The sequence below is a fragment of the Macaca mulatta genome, chromosome 8 (genome assembly GCF_049350105.2).
Source record: "Macaca mulatta isolate MMU2019108-1 chromosome 8, T2T-MMU8v2.0, whole genome shotgun sequence".
NCBI classification, from domain to species: domain Eukaryota; kingdom Metazoa; phylum Chordata; class Mammalia; order Primates; family Cercopithecidae; genus Macaca; species Macaca mulatta.
The window spans coordinates 2,692,926-2,716,557 of record NC_133413.1 but is presented as its reverse complement, the minus strand read 5'-3'; the positions used below and the strand labels follow the sequence as shown (position 1 = coordinate 2,716,557).

Sequence of the window (23,632 nt, the reverse complement as noted above, 5' to 3'; positions counted from 1 at the left end):
CATGATGCAACAGTGGTGGACATGAGTCCTGATCACCCAACCAAACCCACAGAGCCGACAGCGCCAGGAGCGAGTCCGGGGGAAACTCCAGCCCCCCGCAGTGGTGAGGCTTCAGTGTGTGTGCAGTGGTTGTAACAAGCGCCAGGAGTGAGCCCGGGGTAAACTCCAGCCCCCCGCAGTGGTGAGGCTTCAGTGTGTGTGCAGTGGTTGTAACAAGCGCCAGGAGTGAGCCCGGGGTAAACTCCAGCCCCCCGCAGTGGTGAGGCTTCAGTGTGTGTGCAGTGGTTGTAACAAGCGCCAGGAGTGAGCCCGGGGTAAACTCCAGCCCCCCGCAGTGGTGAGGCTTCAGTGTGTGTGCAGTGGTTGTAACAAGCGCCAGGAGTGAGCCCGGGGTAAACTCCAGCCCCCCGCAGTGGTGAGGCTTCAGTGTGTGTGCAGTGGTTGTAACAAGCGCCAGGAGTGAGCCCGGGGTAAACTCCAGCCCCCCACAGTGGTGAGGCTTCAGTGTGGGTGCAGCGGTTGTAGCAAGCACCAAGAGCAAGCCCAGGGTAAACTCTGCCCCGTGGCGATGGTGATGTGTCAGTGTGAGTGCAGTGGGTGTAACAAGCACACCCCTCTGGTGGGAGGTGTTGGTCGTGGGGGAAGCTGTGGTTGGGGCAGGGGCTGGAGTGGAGATCTCTACCTTCCCTTTAACTTTGCTGTGAACCTAAAACTGCTCAAAAAGGGGATCTATTAAAAATAGTATATATGGCTTTAAGAAATTCACAACCATTTGAATTCTTTCCCATGAACCACAATTGCTAAACAAAAACGACTGTTTAAACTGGAAAATAAACAAAATCTGTTTACCTGAATCAAGGTCAAATGGAGACAAGTCTGTCTGTGCCTACCCTCGCCAAGCCGCTTTGGAAAATGCGGCTCCACCAGGCAGTAAGAACAAACTCCGCTAAAGTTCACCTGCTTGACAGAGAAGGGAGAAATAATAAAAATAAAATTCTTGCTGACACTCACTTTACTGCCATGGAAACCAGCTCAGCCAGCTTTATGTTATTGGGGACATATTTAATTCTCAGGATTTGTATTATTACCTTAGAAAAATATAACAAAATCTCGTAAAATTTGGATTGCCCTTAATGAGACAGAAAGGTAAAACATTCTTAATTATCAAAGCTTTTCCTGTTATAAAGCAACAATAAAACTAAAATATTGAAATGGGATTTTTATGCCAGAAGAATTTGAGCCTCTTTCCAAAGGAAGAAAAAGTTCAAAGAGAGGGTATGTTCCTCCTAAACATGTTTTTTAACTTCACCAAGAGGCCTTGTGTAGGCCGCCAAGTTTTTATTTTTCCTCCATGGCTACTACAGTGATCATTCCAAATGAGTGCCTTTTTTCTTTTGATATCCCTTCCTAATTCATTAGCACACTAAAAAAGAACAGAGCCATCTATGCATTTTGTTTTCCCTGTGGTATAATCACTAGGTGACCTTTCTAAGCCTTGCACAAAACGCACACTTCTTAAGACTGGTGCTGTCTTGGGTGCCACTTGGGGCTGGCAGCCCCGCCCCGCAGGTCGGAGGGGCTTTGGAGGTGTGATTCATCATGCCCTGCCCTCTGGAGTGTGAGTGCGCTGTCTGCACCCCACCAGCCATGAAAGTGCATGATACCCCATAATTAAACAAGCCAGGAGGGTGAGCAGGTGCAGGTAGGTGTGATTTGGTACAGGAAAACCACAACAAGGTGATTTTTAAAGTTTTATTTGCCTAAAGCAAGAAAAAACAAGCTTAACCAGGTAACACATGCTTCAAAGGCTCCACAGCCAAGATTTCAGAGCTGCTAGATCCCGCAGCTCCCAAAGAGCAGCACGGCAGCTTCTCGGTGGCTTCACACAGACCGCCACATGCTCCACACGTCCGGGTGCCACGCCCATGTGCCCACACCCGTGCAAATGCTAGTGTGTCATCTGCCAACCCCCTCTCTGTCAGGTGCCTGCCGTCTACCCTCGTGTAAACATGTTGTTCTGTCTTGTGGAAAATGTTAGCTTTCTCCCTTAGACGGGTATAATCATCACCAAACGCAAAAATCAAAAGCACAATGTGTGATCAACTACCGGCCCACACAGGACGCCGCTCGGACGCCGGCTGCTCCTCTGGAACAAGCACACAGCACTCCTGTCCCTGCCAAGCATATTTTCCCCTCTCCAGGCCGGGAAAACGCCTTCACTGGCCTGGCGCCGAGGCAGACGCCGGGATGAGCTTGGGTTTGGCTTGCTGGGGTGGGGCCACGTCCGGGATCTTCTCCCCGTGTTTGTACACGCTCACCGTCACATCGATCTTCTCCCCGCCATACTTGTTCTTCACGTTGATGCTGTACTTGCCCGAGTCCTCAGAGGTCACGCCTTTGATGGTCATGCTGACGTACTTGGCCTGCTCCACCTTCACCGAGAAGTGCTCGCTGAGCTCGATGTCCTGGTCGTTCTTGAACCAAACCACTTCGGGGTCGGGGTTTCCAAACACCGTGCAGGTGAGATTCAAGGTCTTCGGAAGGAAGAGGTTGGTGGAGAAGGAAGAGTTAGAAAAGGGAAAGTCCTATCACCGCCTCAGACAGTGTGCTCCAGGTCACACTCAGTGACACGTACTGGTCCTTCAATGGTTTGTTTAGCAACAAGGCTTTATGTACATAAGCACCACTCTAGACAGAGCAGCCAGAGGACAGTAGGGAACAGGTTCACTGTGTCACAGGGGAGCTCATAAAAAAATCAGTGAGCACATGTCCTATTTATTCTCAGCTTTTACCCATAGCCTAAGTCAATTAACTAATTTGAAAGTAATTTAATTAAGCTCTATGTTTTATAGTAGATATATCCAGCCTGCTCCCAAATTCCTTTCTATTTAGACGTATGGGTCCCTCTTACCAGTTCCTCTGGGGGACCCCATGAATATATTGTCTTATAACTGGTAAACCGGAGGCAAAAAAAATGCATTCTTGAAGCTTAGTTAAAATATGCTTTCAGCCTAGGATAAAGTGAAACGATTGCTAATTTCTCAATTACATCCTAAGATGACATCTCAAGGCTCTCTAGGCTTTTCCTTTAACTGCTAAAGAAGAAGTCTATACACTTTTGTCTTCTGGCCTAATAAAATTCTCTCAAGTATCTCTGTCCCTGTGACATTGAGTTAGACCCACTGAAGCAACCAGAGAAGTATCAATTAGATATCAATAATTCTCCTGACAGGCAACAAATTACACTCCAGTAAGCGGCTTCCACCATGTGTTCCACAGTGACCTTGAGAGTGGGAGCAGAGATTTTCTTCTTCCGTGTAGTAAAAGCTGTGTTCTCTCACATGGGAAGAGGGGGCCTGCACCTTCACACAGGCAGGCAGGCCACGGCGGGTGTGGCCGCCTCGTCCTGCACTTGCTCCTCTGGGTGAATGGCCACAGGGGCAGGTGGCACCAGACCCCGGCAGACCCTGAGGGCCTAGAAACACCCATAGCCACAGCACCTGCCTTGAGGTGCCCAAGTGGCACGATGTGTTCCTGTGACCACAGGTTTGTGGATTCAGAATGTTACGCAATTCCTTCCTTGGAGAATACAGGGGTTATCCCAGGCCGTCGAGGAGGGGCAGGAAAGTGGGGGGGATTCTGGGTTCCCTGCAGGCTGAGTGAGGACACAGAAGCCCCTCGCTGGGTTCCCTCTGCTCTGCCCCAAGAGGAGGGGCTGCGTGCACTGCACCGCGCTGACACCCCACCCTGGCCAAGTTTAGAATCCTCACCTTCCCTTCCATGATGGTCACCACATCAGGCAAGCCGCCAATCAACCTGCCACGATCTGCAATGGGAAAGGGAAAGTGCCTCAGTTGGGAAAACACCTGTGGGGCGTTCCCGCCGAGCGGGGGCCGTGTAAGCAGCAGCGGGTACCAAGGTGAACATGGGGAGGAGTTTATGCCCAGGAGAGAGAGCACCAAAGAAAAAGATTTATATGTTGACAGTTGAGGGATAAACCAAAGCCAAGGGAAGTAGGTGAGGAGATAATAGACTCTGTGAAGGGGCCGGGGGTGAAACACTCCAGAGGAAATGTGAGATAGGGGCCAGTCTTGAAGGGAGAAGAATTCACCAAGGACTGAAAGCCTGGAGAGCCGCGTCTGTCCGAGTTGGGCAGAAAGTGAAGGGGTCCTGGCCATGCGTGGTGGCTCACGCCTGTAATCCCAACATTTTGGGAGGCCGAGGTGGGCAGATCATCTGAGGTCAGGAGTTAGAGACCAGCCTGGCCAACATGGTGAAACCCTGTCTCTACTAAAACTACAAAAACTAGCCAGGCATGATGGCAGGTGCCTGTAATCTCAGCTACTCAGGAAGCTGAGGCAAGAGAATCGCTTGAACCCAGGAGGCAGAGGTTGCAGCGAGCCGAGATCACGCCACTGCACTCCAGCCTGGGTGATAGAGCAAGGCTCTGTCAAAAAAAAAAAAGAAAAAGAGAGAAGAGAAGAGAAAAAGGGACAGGGAGAGGGAAGGGAGGGGAGGGGAGGGGAGGGGAATGGAGGGGAAGCAAAGGGAAGAGAGGGTAGGGGAGGGGAGGGGAGGGGGAGAGGAGGGGAGGGGGAGGAAAGGGGAGGGGAGGGGGAGGGGAAGAGGAGGGGAGGGGGAGGGAAGGGGAGGGGAGGGGGAGGGAAGGGGAGGGGAGGGGGAGGGAAGGGGAGGGGAGGGGGAGGGAAGGGGAGGGGAGGGGGAGAGGAGGGGAGGGGAGGGGGAGAGGAGGGGAGGGGAGGGGAGTGGAGTGGAGTGGAGGGGAGGGGAGGGGAGGGGAGGGGGAAGGGACGGGGAAGGGAGGGGGAAGGGAGGGGGAAGGGAGGGGGAAGGGAGGGGGAAGGGAGGGGGAGGGGAGGGGAGGGGAGGGGAGAGAAGGGAATGGAAGGGAAGGGAAAGAAAAGTGAAAGGGCCCTGGGTGTCTGGGCTGCAGATTCTGCAAGGGAAGACGGAGGACAGGAGTGAAAGTGGGGGCCCGAGGGGTGACGGGGCTAAGGCCAAAAGCAGTGCAGGGACCAGTAGTGCAGGACATGGGGCTCCAGGACAGGGTGCAGTGTTGCTAGCATTGTTACATCAGGGTGGGGGGTTGCTGGTTATTATTTAATACACAAAGTTGGTACTCTAAAATATAGACCTTTTTGCCCCACCCAAAACAATTTACCATCCTGGTTACAATCTAACATGTACTTACTCTTCTCTGCAAAAGCAGCAGCTCTAAAAGTTAAAGGGGACAGAGAGGAGAGAACGAAAAGAGAGTATGAGAAAGTACTTCCAACAAAATGTACAGCTGAGAGACTCACTAGCGATGAGAGCAAAAGAAAGAAGGAAATACGTCTGCATTCTCTTAGAGGAACACGTTCAGATCACAGGATCCCAGCATGGATATCATCGCTTTTTCCTGATGGTTCCCACTGCCCATTTTGAGGTGGAAAATGCCCTATTATCCAGATGCTAAAACCCACAGAAAAGTTTAGCATTCCAGTTCACAGGTTGAAGAGATTTTTTTTTTTCCACAAATTCACCAGAGACTTGAGATATTTTTGGAACTTGTCAGTTTCTGATCTATCTTGCTCATCCCTGTACCCAATCAACAAATGTTTATTAAATAAGCTAGCACAGGCCAAGGACTGTGGTCAGCTTTGGATGTGCGAAAACTCGATCGTGCATTTGAAAACCCTGAATTTTCCTTAAAAAGTTGCTCTGTGTAATGTGCAGACTGATGATAATTGACAGCAGCAGCATCACCATCTTGGACTAGCATCGCCATTTTAAGTTTTCCTTGATTAGAAATCGCCTAAGTCCAGCTCAAAAACATCAGCTTAAAGGCTAACGTCAGCATGACCATAAACCACAAATGACACCTCCAACGAAAAACATACCAACCTTGGGATAACCTACCCTCCAATCAAAAACATTCCAACCCTTAGATAACCTCCCCTCCAACCAGAGGCATTCCAACCCCACAAAAAAACTCTCCTTCACACAGAAACATTCCTAGCCTGAACCAGAACCTTTAAATACCCTTAGTCTGTAAGAGAAAGCGCTTCTGACCGAAATCTGCCAGAAGCACCACTCAGGTCTATTCTCCAAAATAAACCTGTCTTTGACTGTTAAGCTGCTTTGCATGTTTCTTTCCTCTTTCTTCAACTCTTACAATAATGATTTTCGAAATTCATCCGGGGTTCCGATGACCCTGGACATTCCGTTGATAAACGCATTTCTGGTTTAGGAGAATGCCCACCCCTCCACATACTGCATTGCTTAAATTGCCACTTCTGTCCCAGGAATGGCTCTTTCTTTGGGCCACCCAGGCTTCCATACAGATTCCCACATGCAGCCAAATTGACTGGGACTCAACTGCCCCCAGGATGATATCATAGTAACCAAATACACAAATCTTACTTGAGTTGCTGGAATTCTGCAAATGCTTCATCAAAAGCTGTAAGGAAATAGTTCTTATGTTAGTAACCATTTCAGTGTTCAGATTTTATTTATTCACTCAAATATTCTACCAGTGAATCTGGTTCATGAAAACTGATATACTGAAAGAATGAATAAAGTGATTTTTTCATTTTCTCTAAATGAAAATCGTAAATTCATATTGTCTCCTGTATTCATATCGTATTCCCTCCCTTCAGCATCTAAATGGATTTCTAAATACAGATTATTAAATGCTAAAGAAGAATTCTCTTACCTTGTCCAGACAGGTCGAGGGAGCGTTGATGGTTATCTTTGCCATCAAAAATCTCAAAAGTGTATTTTCCTTTATCCTTCTCCGTCGGCTCACATATCTGCAGCCAGGCCATCTCTTCACTCCCCCCGATTCTCATATGCTCACTGGATGAGATCTTAGCATCTCTTTAAAATAGCAACAGGAACGTATCCAAGTTAGGGTCTCCATGTCACATGCACAATGTCTACGGGGCAATGTCCTGCTGCTGTGACAGCCTTCTCTAACTTGCTGATGCCAATATCACAATAGATTATTCTGGCTGTTATGAATGTATTGACCACATCAGTAAATCAGATCTGAAAACCTTCTAACATTAAATGTATCTTAATTTTCAAAGGTATATTATTATTTAATATATACTTGTCACAACATAATGGACTTAACATTATTCTATACAGTATGGCAGTTCCTCAAAAAATTAAATCTAGAACTATTATATGATCCATTAATTGCACTTCTCCGTAGATGCCCTGAAGAATTGAATGCAGGGTCTTGGAGAGAGATTGTCACACCACATCCTTAGTAGCATCGTTCACGACAGCCCTGGTGGGGAAGCAGCCCAAGCGTCCATTGGTGATGAGTGGATCAACAGATTGTGGCCCATAAATACATGAGGGAAATCCCAACACCTGCTGCAATGTGGATGAACCCTAAGGACATTTTGCTGAATAAAATAAGCTTGTCACAAAGAGACAAACATGTACTCCTATGAAGGGCTTAGGTAGTCAGATTCACAGAGACAGGAAGTAGAACTGTGGGTACCAGGGGCTGAGGGAGAGGAACGGAGAGTGAGGGTTTAATGGGAACAGAGTTTCAGTTTGGGAGGATGAAAAGGTCCTGGGTGGTGGTGGTGACTACACAATGATGTGAATGTACTTAACACCACTGAACAGTACCCTTAAAGATGGTTAAAATGTTAACTTTTACAGTATGTGTATCATGCCACAATTTTTTAAAGTTTAGATAAAAACAAGGTGCTCATACCATTCCTGCCTTCTAAGATTCCCATATCTGCAACGTATAAGGCCAACCTGTTTACTGCAGACAAATGTGTATAAGTTATTTCCCAACATTACTACAGTTTAGAGGGAGCCTGAGAGATTTGTGGAAGTCGTAGTCACGGGCGCATGAAAACAGGACTGACTCCAGGGCCACACAAGAGCTGGAATGTGGACCCGTTTCTCTCAGGCACCAGCTCCAGAGCAGCTGGAGCTCAGGGAAACGGGCTGTGTCAGCTGCACAGAGAGCCAGCTGTGGTGCTTGTGGCATCTTTCATTACCCTTGCCGGCAACCCAGAATGCCTTGAGTTCCATCAGGAAAAAGAATTCTCCAGCCCTCCTCACCATCATAGCCTTTTTCTCTGTTATTCTTCCCTTCAACAAATATATCTTAAGCCTATAATAAATGCACAGCTTGGGCCAGGTGCAGTGGCTCATGCCTGTAGCCCCAGCACTTTGGGAGGCCGAGGTAGGAGGATCACATGAGCCCAGGAGTTTGAGACCACCCTGGACAACAAAGCAAGACTGTCTCTACAAAAACACAAAAATTAGCCGGGCATAGTGGCAAGCACCTGTAGTCTCAGCTACTCAGGAGACGGAGGCAGGACGACTGCCTGAGCCAGAGAAAGTCAAGGCTGCAGTGAGCTGTGATTACACCATCACACTCCAGCCTGGCCGACAGAGTGGGACCCTGTCTCAAAAAGTATATATGTAAAAATAAATGCTTGGCTCTGTGTCCTGGTCTCTGGTGGTGGTGCTGGCAGTGTGTGTCAGAATCGAGTCTGTCCAGATAGCAAGTGGGAGCTCCATGAGGGCACAGCAGGATCCTGGTGCACACTAAGCCAGAGAGGACGGAACGGCTGCTCCCAGGGATGGTTTTGTGGGATTGGCTTCGGCCTGAGACTTAGCGTCTCGGATCCTGGACAGAGAAGGGAGGATCTAACACTGCCCATGTGGGGTTGTTTTAGGAATCCAAGAAGATATGATCAACATCTATTGAAGCAACTCTGGAACATAATTGATACACATTTGTCTACAATCATCAGGTCGGCCTCCCCTGTTGCCAATGAGGGACGAGCTCGTGCTGCCTTAGAAGGCAGGGCAGTGTGAGCACTTGATTTCTACCTAAACTTTTAAAAACGGTGTTAGAACGCACATAATGTAAAAGGGACCCCTTTAGCCCTTCACAGTATGTTAATTATCTCCCTTTTCCCATGAGCTGCCCCTCCCCGGAAAGCAGCAGGAGAATCGGACCGGCCAATCCTTCAGGAATCTCAGTCCCACATCTGGAATTCTGTACGTTGCTGACCCGGGAGCCTCACAAAGGCTGACCCTGCAACACAGCCCCATGCTCTGCCCAGCTGCTCTCAGTCCACAGTCAGCAGGGGCTGCGTGGGGAGCAGGAGAGGGAAGGAGAAGCGATAAGGCCAGGACCCCAGGACCCCAGCACTCAGAAGCCAGAGACGGCCAGACCGACAGTGCCATGTTTGCAAGCTGCAGGCTGGCGCTCACATTCCAGGCGACACGGACTCGCCAGGTTCTCCATCCGTGGTGTGGCCAAGGGCAGGTGAGCATCAGTGGCCACACCAGCCGTCCTGTGAGCTCACAGCAGGTCACCAGTACTAAAGTGACTGATGGGCCATTCCAGTACTCAGACCTACTCATCCCTGTGTACAAAAGGGAAATTAGACTTTACACGGTGATTCTCAGCTCTGCAGAAAAGAAAAACCTTGCACAGAACATATACCAAGCAGCGGATTAGCCAGTCAATCCCAAACCCTGGCATGCGAGCAGCAGCAAGAAAGCCCATCTGTGCAGAGACCTGAAGGTAAAGAGACACTGACACACTGTAGGGACATCACAGCTTGATGAAGAAAGACTTCTTCATCCCCCCACCCCCCGCCCATATGCACTTACAGCTGAACACTTCACAGACCAATCAGCGGATTGGAAATTACAGATCAGTGGGGAACTGAGCCCGCTGTAATCATTTATTGACTAAATGTACCCCATCCAAGGAAACAGGGTTCAACAAGGGTGTGGAATTCTTCTGGTGAGAGTCAGAAAAACTTGTTTTGCCAACACTGATGGGCCTTAGTCATCTTGTCACCCTCTCTTGTTGGAACTGATGAGGGTCAAAGTTCTAACAAATGCACGCACACACACACACAACCAGGCACTGCCAACTTGGCTATATGTGCTTCCTGCACACACAAAGACCCATGGAGCAGGATTCCAGCCTGAGACTCCACACATCAATAAGGCCCTCGGTCCTGCCCGGCCCCACCCTGCTTCCCTGCCCTGCAAAGCCTGGACGCTGCTTGGGGACTTGTGATGAGCTCCCTGCTTGTGGATAAGGGGAAGATTTTTGTCATGCCTGGTGTCTTGAATCCTGCACCAAACGCTGTGTTTGTGCTGACGCTGGTCAGTCTCACCGAGAGGATGCAACAATCACTGCCGCCCTGTGTGAGCTCATCCCCCTGTATGAGCTCATCCCCCTGTGTGAGCTCATCCTCCCACATGCCACGTGAGTGTTAGGGAGAAGACAGCGTTTTCTTGATTCCATTAACTCAAATATGTCTTCTTCAAAGAGCTAAATTATGTGCCAAACCTGTTGCATCCTAGATGTATAGACGAAGATGTTCAAACCTCTGCTCTGTGTGTGTGTATGTGTGTTTGTGTGTGTGTGAGAAAGAGAGAGAGACTAGAATTTCTTCCATGGGGTAAAACTGCAAACACTCCCGAAATCTCACTGTTTAGACTTGGAGCCATGAAGAAAAGCTAGTGAAGTTTCCACCGTATCAGCCACGTCGCACACAGCTTTGTCCAACAGGGGAAACTCACTGGGCCGCTAAGTCACCTTGCAAATGCTTCATGAAGTGGTGGCATTTTAGCCTTTGCGGCGTTTATGTTCTGCTGGACTATGTCCCATTCCGATGGTGATCCGTTCTACTCACACAATTAGCAACTTGCTTATAGACAAAAGAAAGATAATTTTATTTTTATATAGGTGACAAGGGAAAAAGGTACGCCTTCACACGAGCATTCATAAAATGGCCGTAAATGTGTCCAACCGGCCTCCTGGCTTTGGTGTAACTGGACACACTGGCTGGGCAGCAGTGAAGACAAGGGCCCCACTGCAAACAACTGCTTCACTGGCCTCACGTTGATGGCCCTAGGCCTTTGGAGACTTATCATTCAAGTTTCACGTTTAAAAAGTGACCCTCTACTTCAATGAGGGATTCTTTACAACAGCCACACAATTTGGGGAAAGAACACTTGAACCCAAATCTCAGCCAGTGACAAAGGGTAAAAACCACTGTAATGAAGGAATGGTGTCCACTGAACACCAGATCACACACTGGCCCACTTGGTGCCCTTCTCAGAACCCACATGCTTCTGGCCCCACCTCCTTCGTCACAGCTGCGGCCTCCACTGCCACCCTGGGATCTGGGTAAACATGCACGCATGCGAGATGCCCTGAGCCAGGACCCCACAGCCTGCAGCTGGGACACTACCCTTCCCTGAGCTGCAGCTGCAGAAAGGTAGCCGTGAGCTTGGGATCGGGAGCCTGTCTTAAACCCCAATCCCAGCCTCGAGCTGCCCATGTTGGTGTCCTGACCCTGGCTTCTCTTGCATCACACACACTTCTCTTGGACTGGGTTCTAAGTCTGTTCCCTCAATATAACTCAGACAAAGTCACTCACAGAACATGGACAACCATTAGCAGAGGCTCCTGCTGTCCCTGATGTCTGCAACCCTGGCTGCTCACCTTGAGGGCAAATGCTGGTTTCCAGCTTCCTACTCCCAGCTTCAGGGTCTCACCCTAGACCCCACGCCCTCTCATTTGGCTTCCCCTGAACGAGCAACTTAAAAGAGGGCCAAACACGTCCTAGTGCTCAAAAATAGCTGTTCATTTCTTTGACTATCTGGTTGCTGAATTAATTATAACTGTTGTCTTACCTAGACAATGACTTGGACATACAGGGATTTTTAAATTATTATTATTGTTGTTTGAGACATAAATGAGCCCAATATGACAAAACCTCTCCTTCGTATTACTTGATTACAAAACATGACCAAATTCCTTCATTCCAAACTAAAGTGAAAATAGTTTGTATTAATACAAGACAGTGGAGGATAGAAGAAAGCACACGTTTCTGCTCCTTCGTGCAAAAGTAACCAGCAGTTCGGTCGCCTGTGACAGGGTAGGTGGGAAGGAGACAGGTAAGGGGCATGGAGGCAGGTGAGCAGGGAGGAGGAGGGAAGGTCTGGGCTCAAGTTCTGTAGCTCAGACTCTTGCAACCACACTGCCTTTCACATTTCCCAAAATAAATGAGGAACATCAGGGTGAAAGCAAGGGGAACCCAAAAGAAAATACGAACAGTAACAAACCAACATAACGATGTTGCAAATGAATTGCTTATCACCCAGAACACAAAGAAATACAGTAGCTTTGGAAAGCAATATTTTGATTTGATACTGTATGGCTAAAGATGAAAGGAATTAATTGCAGGAAACACTGAACTCTAGTTTGCACATTTCTTTCTCACAGAGATACGAGTTACTAATTCTAAACTGCTTGATGTAAATACTAGGATTAGGAAAAAAAAAAATAGATGAGAGCCAGGCTTCTCCCTGGGGAACCGAGTTACAGCTCAGGAAAGCGGCAAGGCTTGAATGAAGCCTGTGGAGTTGGACTGGACTGGGATCCTATCAGATTCTAGTACACAGATGGTGAGACGCAGAAGTGGACACGGATGTACAAGTGTGTGCCTCCGTGTGCACCCACATGTCACCCAGTCCTGTCTCCAGAGCGTGTAAGACCCGCGGCTCCCCGAGACACTGACAGTCTCTGATGCCACCCTTGGTCCAGGAGCCAGGGCTTCTGGGATTGTAGAACTGGGGCAGAAAATACAAGATGAGTTGGGAATGTTTTACGGACTCAGAAAATAAGACATTGCTGCTAAGAAGATGCAGGCACGCACGCTGGAGCAAGCAGGTGTCAATCGGAAGGAGCTCCCAAAGGCCAGAGCTGGAACAATTTGAGCAAAGTAACAGCTCACAAAATAAAATCAGCATCCCTGAGTCCAAACGGATGCAGCCGAGCAGCTGAATGAGGAGGTACACAGAGGAGAGGCCAGCGCCTCCCAGCAGAACAAACATAGGGGGAAGAGGGAACTAGAAGATTATCCTCTACCCAGCCCCTCAGAAATCAGTGCTGCAGGCCAGATTCACTGCTGAACCTCAAATCTCAGCACACAGGTCTGCGGGGGGACAAGAGACTTGCCAAGTCCTAAAGTATTTACTAATTACCAAGGGAAAAATAATAACGTTCCCAAGAAGAGACAGGGCAGACATTGCCTTAACCCAGTGATCAGATATCAGCATGGCTTTTGTTGTATTCCAGCTAAAACTGAGTCACCGACCCAATCATGGGAAACACCAGATAAACCCAGATGGAGGGGCATGCTTCAAAGTGACAAACAGATGGCTTCAAGGCACCCAGGCCAAGAGAGACGAGGAGAGCCTGAGGAACTGTCCTAGACAGGGGGGAACCAGGAGCCAGGACACCTGATTGCAACATGGGACCTGAGATTCAACACGAGAACACGGAAAAGGGCATTCCTGGAAAAACAGGTGCAATCTGAACTGGTCTGAAGCGGAGTTAATAGCATTACATCATCATTCAGCTCCTGGTTTTGATGGTTGTAAGGTGGCTAGACAAGACGTTAACCTGAGGGGAAGAGGATGGAGGATATAAGGGAAAGCCATACTTTCTTCCCAACTTTTTTGAGTCTAAAATTACTTCACAGTGAACGATTTAGAAATATTATATATTTGTAACTGAATATTATATATAGTAAAATAAATGGTTGGAACTAACACAAGTGCAAAAATCTAAAAACTAAGATCAATAATGGCTGAGAGACCAGGCGTGGTCGCTCATGCCTGTAATCCCAGCACTTTGGGAAGCCGAAGTGGGTTGATCACCTGAGGTCAGGAGTTTGAGACCGGCCTGGCCAACATGGTGAAACCCCGTCTCTACTAAAAATACAAAAATTAGCCAGGTGTGGTGCCACGTGCCTGTAATCCCAGGTACTCGGGAGGCTGAGGCGGGAGAATCACTTGAACCCAGGAGGCGGAGGTTGCAGTGAGCCGAGATCACGCCACTGTACTCCAACCTGGGTGACAGAGCAAGACTCCAAATCAAAAAAATAAAAACTAAAAAATAATAATAATAACGACTGACAGAGGCAGGTAGATGGAAGCACAAGAACAGAGCTGCAGCCTCAGAGGCAGTGCTTCTGTTGAGTCCACTGAAGGTTGTTATTGATGATAGCCCTAAGGTTTCAACAGCACTGTGGTGTCAGAGCTAGAAAGGCAGACTTTCGCTCTTCTCAGTGCGGTCTGACATTCAAGCGAACTCCACCTAGATCCTGCTCCCCTTTTGAAGGGAAATGTAGATAAAACAGGAAAATTCCCAAAAGCTAGGAAATATTTGCTTCTAGGCTGGAGAAGACAGTATTGAGGAATGCAGACCTCCTTCGGGAAGAGCCCCACAAGACGGGACAGCCTGCAGGGACCTTAACATACCCAGCAGCCTTTTGCTACTGCTGTCTAAATAGTGAACATCAGAACACATGCAGAGAACGGGAGATGCCCTGTGCTTTCTGAGAGGGGACTGGACACACCTGGAGCTCCCACCCCTGCAGCTGTCACAGGCCAGGACGGCAAGGCAGCCCACAGGTTGGCTGAAGCCACCCCCAGGCCAGAGCGAAGGCCCCATCACTGCCCCAGCCCTTCCCAGGACCGCAAGGCAGCCCACACATCAGCTGATGCCACACCCAGGCCACAGGGAAGGCCCCATCACAGCCCAGCCCTTCCCACTGGAGACACGGCCAACCACGGCCCCTCCTACCCTGTGGACATAAGGATGAAAATATGCCAGGGAAGGTGCCTGGGGTGTCAGGCAGGCCTCTCTCCTCCCAGTTAGTTCAATTTAGTTGAGATTTTAGGAGAGCATTTACAAAGCCAGGCTCTGTGTGTGGAATCTCCTGAATTGAATTAAAATACACATTTGGAGTTTGAAGCATGCTCTTATTTTTATGCCATAAAGACACTGTGGAGCATGTGAGGTGGCTCATGCCTGTAATTCCAGGGTTTTAAGAAGCCAAGGCAGGAGGATCACTTGAGCCCAGGAGTTAAAGACCAGCCTAGAAAACATAGCAAGACCCCATCTCTACAAAAAATCTAAAACTTAGCCAGGCATGGTGGTGCACACTTGTGATCCCAGCTACTCAGGAGGCTGAGGCAGGAGAATCACTTGATCCCAGGAAATCAAGGCTACCATGAGCTAGAATGGCACCACTGCACTCCAGCCTGGGTGACAGAGCAAGACTCTGTCTCAAAAACAGAGAGAGAGAGAAAGAGAGACTGAAATTTCTTTAGTTTCTGAGAAACTTTCAAGACTTCAGTGGTCAATATGTTAAGAATTTGAGATCTAGCCATGTCTAGATGATACATTAATCTCACTTTTGAGTAGGAGGACAAAATCTCTTTTCTGAAGAACATTTTTGCTGAATTCCTCTTTGCCTGCTTCTAACTCATGTTGATTAAGTTTCTAACCTTCCCTTAAAGTGACATCTTCTATAGCCTCTGATGTATTACTCAGCATTTTTAACTAAAGAACAATTGTCTTTGCTTATGTCTGCATTTCACAAAATTCTCATTGCACTCTATTGATTCCATGTCACCCATTAACACAAAATATTCCAGGACCCACAGCACCAGTCTTTGGCAGCTCCATTCCCTGGCTTCATAGGTTTTGTGAAGTGAATTATTTAGCCTCAAATGGCTAAAGTATATTTCAACAAATTTTCCAACAAATTTTCGTATTATTCTTTTTTTCCAGTTGCTATCTAGTAAGAACGCATTTAGTCATCAAGCAGTGAATTACAATCATACATAATGGCTACCTAATATAGTTTCACGTTGTTTAATAGTCAAATAGTAAGAAGTTAAGGTCTTAAAGTTATAGTTTAGTTACAAAGGTGCTAAAGAAATGCCTGTTTTGTTGTATAATGAATTTGTTTGGGGAAGAGAAAAGAGAAATAATGTTACTTTTACAAGTCTGTGGAATTTACAATAACACCTCCTTCCCTTTTTGTATCTAGGGATGCTTTCTACTGATCCAGGGTCACTGAAGAGTCAGATGCATGAGCTGTGCCCCCATCTGCCTGCCTGTCCAGGACCCATCTCCTCCAATGGGCTTGGAGCTTCTCGGGAGAGCACTGATTAGAACCAGACCAGCCAGCATTCTAATCCCTGCTCTTTCACTTAGTAGGGCTGTGACTGACAAAATGACATGTGTCTCTCCCTGAACCCCAGTTTCCACATCTATAAAATGTGGGCATAAATACCTAACTCACAGGGCATTTGTGAGGAGTAGATAAAATAACAAGCGTTGAATGTGTAACACAACGCACCTGCTTGTTAACACTGACACTACCTATAGCGACACACACATTTCCTGTGTGTTCACACACATACACAGGGCATGTGTTTAATCCTGTGTGTGGACGTGTGTTTAATCTCCGTACCTCCCAGACCCAGCACAGTGCATGGCCTGTACTACAAACCCCACAAGGCTGAAGAGGGTGGTGGCCTCTCCCAGAAGATGAACATGTTTACGACGGATGGCAGGACACACATTACAACTGTGTACAACTCACAGCAAGACAATACGCTGTAAATAACAAGGAAGCTCAAAGATGCTGATGATTAATTCTCCTTTTCCAGGGGAAGGTTTGATTCAGCTAGAAACATAGATTTACTCATTGTCCTACAAAATAAATCCTGATAAACAACTATATCACAAAAACACACCAGAGTTCCAGTCCTGTAAGCTCCTGTTATCACAGTCCTTTTTCTGCCTTTAATACACTTTCCTAACAAATCCCTTAATGAAGTCTATAGTGACTTCATTTGAGTTTGAATACCAGACTAGTAAACTTAAAAGAAGTGCGAGATTCCAAGCACGGATGTACTGACTCCATTACAAGATGAAAGCATAGTATGTCAAAACTGAAATAGGAAAAAAAGCTAAGAACATATACGCTTTCAACACTTGAGTTTACTTACAAATACAGTCACCTAAGCAAACCAGTGATATTAGGGCTGTTAACATTTGGGTGCCTTGACACCATCAAATAATTGGCCTGAACACGTCATCCTTTGGAAAGCGAAGAGATCGATGAAAAGCCACGGTCCCTGCTTTGTCTGTACTTCCCACCCACCTGAAGTCCACTTTTATCTGCAGTGATGTCTAAGGGGCTGGTGACCCTGATGCGAGTCCTGTTTTCGGGGACTCCTCAATTCAGCCAGCGGATTACCTGGTTGTTTCAGATGTTGGCTTGTGCTTTGGCTGGGAAGGAACCAGATCCCCGGGGCAGGGTAGCAGGGACCTGCCCAGTGCTATGGATTGCATGAGAAGTCTCTGGTAGTTTTCTCAGTGACCTGTACCAACCCAGAGAAGCATGAAATACAGAAAACCTTGCTGTGTCTTCAGACTTAGTCTTGTTTTCTTCCTTTTTTAATTTTAATGATTGGACTTGTTTTGGTCCTTTTACTTTTAATCAAATCTAGTGGGAATCCAACAGACTGGAAATTTGGAGTCTGGTTTCTACACATTATTTATTAGTTCTGCCTCAGCTCTCTGTTTGCTTCCAGAGAAAATGTGTGTTACTAGCAAAGCCACCTTTGGTGACTGAGACATTGGAGAAATTTGTCTGTAACACTGTCAGGAATTTCGCCTCTGCCTCCTTCTTCCACGTCCTCCCCACTGCCATGAGGGACCCCTTTCCTGAGCTAAAAGTTGTCATCATTGCTCAAAATTATAAAATTTTGAGAGGAAATGGCAGTGCCTTGATGTTCCCCAGGGAACGCCTGGTCCCAGCTGTGCGCCCTGGACAGCCCCGTCTACGGCATGGCTTCCATCGGCTGCTGTCACACTTACCTGTGTTGCCAGTTCACTTTCATTTCTTCTGTAAAATACTTCATGAAACACTGAAGTCGTATTCCTTCTGGGGTGCAGAGTATCTTCAGTGGAGAAGCAGATTTCCCTGCAGAAAATAAAACATCCTCAGATCTAGGAAAAGGAGTGCTTGCTGTGCGATCACAGAAGGCGTCGCTGCGGCAAGCCCTCCTGTCCCCACCTGCAATCCTGTTCACACGTGTGTCTCTCATAAAGTTGGCCAGGCACAAATTCTTATACTTTATTCCCATGCTGTATCCATCCATTAAACAAGCTCTTATCATGCTAGAATTTTCTGAAAAACTCTTTGCAGAATACTGTGAAAGACATAAAATTGTCTAAAAAGATTCAGCATCTGCCCCTCAGCAGCTTTGCTTAAGAAAAGGAGGCAAACTAACAACAGCGCATGGCAAATGCTATGTGAGTTGACCCCACGCTGAAGTATTGTAGAAAATCCGCAAAAGGACTTAGCAGGACTCTTTCAGGTGGCAGTCAAGGAGACGGGAGCACCTCGGTTGGTTCTTCAAGACCAGTGAAGCTTGGGTCAGAGGAAGGAAAGCAGAAGAAAGCCCAGAGGCCACAAGAAAATGCAAGAAACGAGAACACATAAAGTGTGCTTGGAATAAAAATGTAGACTAATTCGATAGAGGTAGGTGATCTATGGGTCAGATATCAGAAAGGAGAAGATAAGGAAGTAGCATTGATGAACGCAGAAGCTCCGAACTGGGTAGAGATTATCAGATATTCAACCTTTGGAAATTTACATTCACATACAGTTACCTAGAAAACTAGATTTACATAATTAGCACAGATAATGGAAAATAAGATGGTCACCAACTGTTGCAGAGGATATTGTAGCAAATAGCCATTTTAAATAGTATTTTTTCATTTTAGTAAGCAACTTGAAATTTATATTATGAATCTTAAAATTATTCTTAGTTTTCTACGTACTTATTGTGCTTCTAGTTCACTCAAATAACATATTCCTAAATATTGAAAGAGTCTTTTCTTGCCCAAAGATGTGCTTTGTACAATTATTTAAAGTAACGAAAACTCATTAATTTCTCAATAGAAAAGAGCTTAAACCATGATATTGTGATTCATGAAACAATAAGTAATTATTTTCAAAAGTTAATGTGAATGTAACATCTATATAAAACAAAAAATTATTATAAAATATGTGGGGGAAAAAACAAAAAATGAACGCTATTTGTGACTACAACTATGTAAAGAAATAATACCAAAATAAAAACGGTTGTGATGGTGAAGCTCTTTGTTTTCCTTTTATCCTTAAATGCACATGAGGAAACAAAGAACATCAACCAAAAATAAATAAATAAAAACCCCTTCCGTGACAGAGTTGGGGAAGAATGAAGAGATCGTGCGTGAAGCTCTCTGCGGCTGCGTCACCGCGTCACGCCAGGGTACTGCCCGCCTGCGGCTGCGTCACCGCGTCTCACCAGGGTACTCCCTGCCTGCGGCTGCGTCACAACATCACGCCATAGTACTGCCTGCCTGCGCCTGCGTCACCGCGTCACGTCGAGGTACTGCCTGCCTGCGGCTGCGTCACCACGTCACTCCATAGTATGCCGCGTCACCGCGTCTGGCCTGGGTACTGCCTGCCTGCGGCTGCGTCACCGCTCTCACACCATAGTATGCCGCCTGCGGCTGCGTCACCGCGTCTGGCCTGGGTACTGCCTGCCTGCGGCTGCGTCACCGCGTCTAGCCTGGGTACTGCCCACCTGCGGCTGCGTCACCGCGTCTTGCCTGGGTACTGCCTGCCTGCGGTTGCGTCACCGCGTCACACCATAGTACTGCCGCCTGCAGCTGCCTCACCGCGTCAGGCCGACATACTGCCTGCCTGCGGCTGCGTCACAGCGTCACAGCCCGGTATTGCTGCCTGCGGCTGCGTCACCGCGTCATGCTGAGGTACTGCCTGCCTGCGGTTGCGTCACCGCGTCAGGCCGACGTACTGCCTGCCTGCGGCTGCGTCACCGCGTCACACCCCAGTACGGCCGCCTGCGGCTGCGTCACCGCGTCACACCCCAGTACGGCCGCCTGCGGCTGCGTCACCGCGTCATGCCGAGGTACTGCCTGCCTGGACCTCCACACCTCCCTAAACCCCGCTAGTCCACTGCAAGGGAGGAAAGCACCCAGGAACCCGAGGGACAACAGGGGAGGAAATGGCAGACTTTGAGCCCATGCACAGCGCTTCCGGAGGTGGAGGGAGGGGCATGAGGTCTAGGGAACTGTGCGGGGCTAAGAAAGCCAAGAAGCGCCCAGGGAATGGAGTGAGCTCAGGACTCGGAGGGTCCCCGCATCTGGGCCGGCTGCAGACAAGAGGGTTATTGAAAATCTGTAAGAAGCAGAGATCCCTGACCACCATCTCCCCTCCCCAGTCAGGTGAGACTCTGTTTCCTCTACCAGGAGACAGCAGTTCACCCTTCAAGGAATCACAGCTTGAAAAACAGCTTGGGAACTGGGTGAAGTTAACAGACTGCAGAGCCGTATTCCCCCACCCGACCCCATTCCCTCCGCTCAAATTCCCTGATACTGACTCATGAGACCACCACCACCCTAACCAGGCGGAACACGGGAGGGTCGGAGCAGCCTGAGAGCAAAGCACACAGACCAGAAGCAACTCCCCCAGCCTCCATCAGCCTCTCCCAGTGCTCCCCCATCCTCCCCCAGTATTCTTCCAGCCTCTATCAGCCTCTTCCAGTGCTCCCCCAGACTTTATCAGCCTCTCCCAGTGCTTCTCCCTCCTTCCCCAGTGCTCCCCCAGCCTCCATCAGCCTCTCCCAGTGCTTCCCCATCCTCCCCCAGTGTTCCTCCAGCTTCTATCAGCCTCTTCCAGTGCTTCCCCAGCCTCTATTAGCCTTCCCCAGGGCTCCCCCAGTCTCCATCAGCCTCTCCCAGTGCTTCTCCATTCTCCCCCAGTGCTCCCCCAGCCTCCATCAGCCTCTCCCAGTGCTTCCCCAACCTCCCCCAGTGCTCCCCCAGCCTTCATCAGCCTTTCCCAGTGCTTCCCCCGTCTCCCCCAGGGCTTCCCCAGCCTCCATCAGCCTCTCCCAGTGCTTCCCCAGCCTCTATCAGCTTCCCCCAGTGCTCTCCCAGCCTCCCAGGGCTCCTGTGTATGAGTCTGTATGCATCGGTGTGTGAGAGTCCACATGTGTGTGTGCCCATATGAGTATGTGAGTGTGTGTATGAGTGTGTGGGTGTCAGTGTGTGAGAGTTCACGTGTGAGTGCATGTATAAGTGTGTGTGTCGGGTGTGGGTATACTGGTGTGTGTGTGTATGAGTGTGAGTGGGAAATCGTGTGTGTGAGACTGCTGTGTGAGTGTGGGGATGTAAGGGTGTGGGTGTGAGTGTGTTGACAATGTGGCTTCCACTTCTTTCATTCTGATACGTCAGGGAGAGACTACGGCCCATGGTGTCCGGTTTCCCATGAGAATAAAGGTTCCCTAGTGATGTGGGAAGTTCTGGGCCTGTCCCCTCTGTCCCTATCCAACTCCCAACATAATGTGTATGTCCCCTCAGCGGCTGCATCTCTGCCTCGAGGTAACGAGCACACAGTGAGGACTCTGCCCTTTGCATTGCCTTATACACACTCACTCTTCAAGACCTTCTGGTCAGTTCTGTTATCCATGAGTGACCCTTGGGCACATTATGAGATATTTTAACACAAAATAATTTCATGAGTATAAGAGTAAAGCCACATTTTTACTACCCAAAACAATCTAAAGATTTAATGCAATTCTTATCAAAATTTCAATGTTGTTTTTCACAGAAATAGAAAAATAATCCTTGGCCAGGCACAGTGGTTCAAGCATGTAATTGGGGAGTCTGCAGCAGGCGGATCACACAGTCAGGAAATGGAGACCATCCTGGCCAGTGTGGTGAAACCCCGTCTCTACTAAAAATACAAAAAAATTAGCTGGGCGTGGTGGTGCGTGCCTGTAGTCCCAGCTACTCTGGAGGCTGAGATAGGAAAATTGCTTGAACCTGGGAGATGGAGGTTGTAGTGAGCTGAGATTGACCCACTGCACTACAGCCTGGCGACAGGAAAGGACTCCATCTCAAAAAAAAAAAAGAAAAAGAAAAATAATCCTAAAAGGTATATGCAATCAGGAAAGCCTAAGTCTAAGCAATCTTGAGGACAAAGAACAAAGCTGGAGGCATCGCACTCCTTGATTTCAAAATATATAGTTACAGAAACCAAAATAGCATGGCACTGACATGAGAACAGACAGATCAGCCAATGGAACAGCATAAAGAGCCCAGAAATAAAACTAAACATTGATGGTCAATTGGTTTTCAACAAAGATGCCAAGAAGACACAATAGGAAAAGACAGTCTCTTTAATAAATGGTGCTGGGAACACTGAATATCCACATGCAGAAGAGTGAAATTGGTGCTTTAACTTACACCACAAGGGAAAATTAACTCAAATTGGATAAAAGACTTAAACATAAGACCTGAAACTGCGAAGCCGCTGGAAGGAAGCTTGAAAGAGACCCTTCACCCCATTGATCTGGGCAGTGATCACTTGGATAGGACGCCAAAAATAAAGGCAGCAAAAGCAAAAGTAAATAGATGTGACTGCACAAAACTAAAAAAGCTTCTGCACAGCAAAGGAAACAATTGACAGAATGAAGAAAGAACCCATGGATTGGGAGAAAAAATATATTCAAGCTATGCATTAGCTAAGGGACTAATACTTAAAATCCATAAGGAACTGAACTCCACAGGAAGAAAACAAATAACCCATTAAAAATGGGCAAAGGATCTGAACAGATATTTCTCAAAAGAAGACAGAAAAATGGCCAACAGATACATGAAAAATACTGAACATCTCTAATCATCAGGGAAATGCAAATTAAAACTGCAGTGAGATATCATCTCACACCTGTTAGAATGGCTATTATCAAAAAGACAAAAGATAAAATACTGGCAAGGAGAGAAGGCTACGCTTGTGCATGGTTGGTGGCATGTAAATTAATACAGCCATTATGAAAAACAGTGTAGAGGTTCCTCCAAAAACAAGCTGAACTGACATGTGATCCAGCAATCCCACCTCTGGGCATTTATTTGTAAAGATAACATACGGTTTAACGTGTACAACGCAAAGTGAGAGGTGTAAAAATTCATTACGGCTATTCAACACGTGTACAAAGCTGCTCACAGCAATTGTGTACAAAGCAATCATGCCAGTTAACCTAAGACAGGATAGAAGAAGTGGCTAATCAGGAAGTCCAGACAGTTTCTTAAAGTAAAACTCAAACTCCAGACAAAACTGTGGGAAGTCCTTGAAAAAGCCTTATGGGCAGCAGATCACCACCCTGCCCTTCAATCCAGGGCCTCATACAGAACACCCACCGCGCGCCATCGTGCCCTCTTTCGCAGCAGTGACTGCCCATCTCAGGAAATAGTAATTTCAGCACCCCAAATGACTTGAAAATTAAAAGGCATTTACTTACCACAGACTCTACTCATTGCCAAAATCATATCGTCGTACACTGAAAATGAGAAGGGATACGCACCATTAAGACATGTAATTTTAACAGAAAGCCGCATTTTCAATGTTTAATTAAATGGATACAGGAAATTGTGATGTTCAGTTGAAAAACGAATCATTAAAATGGCAATCTTTATCCATAAAAGGCTTATGTGTGCAATAAATCCTTCTAACCTATTCACTTTTAAACAAGGATCCAGAACGTTTTACTTAATATAAATCCAACTCTACATTTAACTGAATCACTGCGTCAGTGTTTCTATCATTTTAACTGCATTAGTAATGGGCTACTTGGCTTCTGATGATGGACCGAAATGACATTTCAT

General features: G+C 47.5%; 1 protein-coding gene and 1 long non-coding RNA gene across 6 annotated transcripts in view; one reads left to right on the top strand and one right to left on the bottom strand.

Annotated features, from left to right (window-relative positions):
• Nucleotides 1-1,738: 1,738 nt before the first annotated feature.
• Nucleotides 1,739-23,632, bottom strand: part of MYOM2 (myomesin 2) — a 102,651-nt gene continuing 80,757 nt past the window's right edge. For 4 of the 5 annotated variants that reach the window (XM_001096806.5, XM_077942921.1, XM_077942923.1 and 1 more), the window contains 7 exons: nucleotides 23,269-23,307; nucleotides 17,771-17,876; nucleotides 6,716-6,879; nucleotides 6,424-6,460; nucleotides 5,213-5,235; nucleotides 3,771-3,826; nucleotides 1,739-2,534 (listed from right to left, as the gene is read on the bottom strand). In XM_001096806.5, the coding sequence (XP_001096806.1) occupies nucleotides 2,217-2,534; nucleotides 3,771-3,826; nucleotides 5,213-5,235; nucleotides 6,424-6,460; nucleotides 6,716-6,879; nucleotides 17,771-17,876; nucleotides 23,269-23,307 (743 nt within the window). In that variant the 3' untranslated portion in view covers nucleotides 1,739-2,216. The remainder of the gene's footprint in view (nucleotides 2,535-3,770; nucleotides 3,827-5,212; nucleotides 5,236-6,423; nucleotides 6,461-6,715; nucleotides 6,880-17,770; nucleotides 17,877-23,268; nucleotides 23,308-23,632) is intronic. The other variant, XM_077942924.1, reaches the window with a different exon arrangement.
• On the top strand, nucleotides 19,354-23,451 carry LOC144330670 (uncharacterized). Its single transcript, XR_013397034.1, has 2 exons — nucleotides 19,354-19,875; nucleotides 21,579-23,451. It is a non-coding gene; the product is annotated as an uncharacterized LOC144330670 (long non-coding RNA).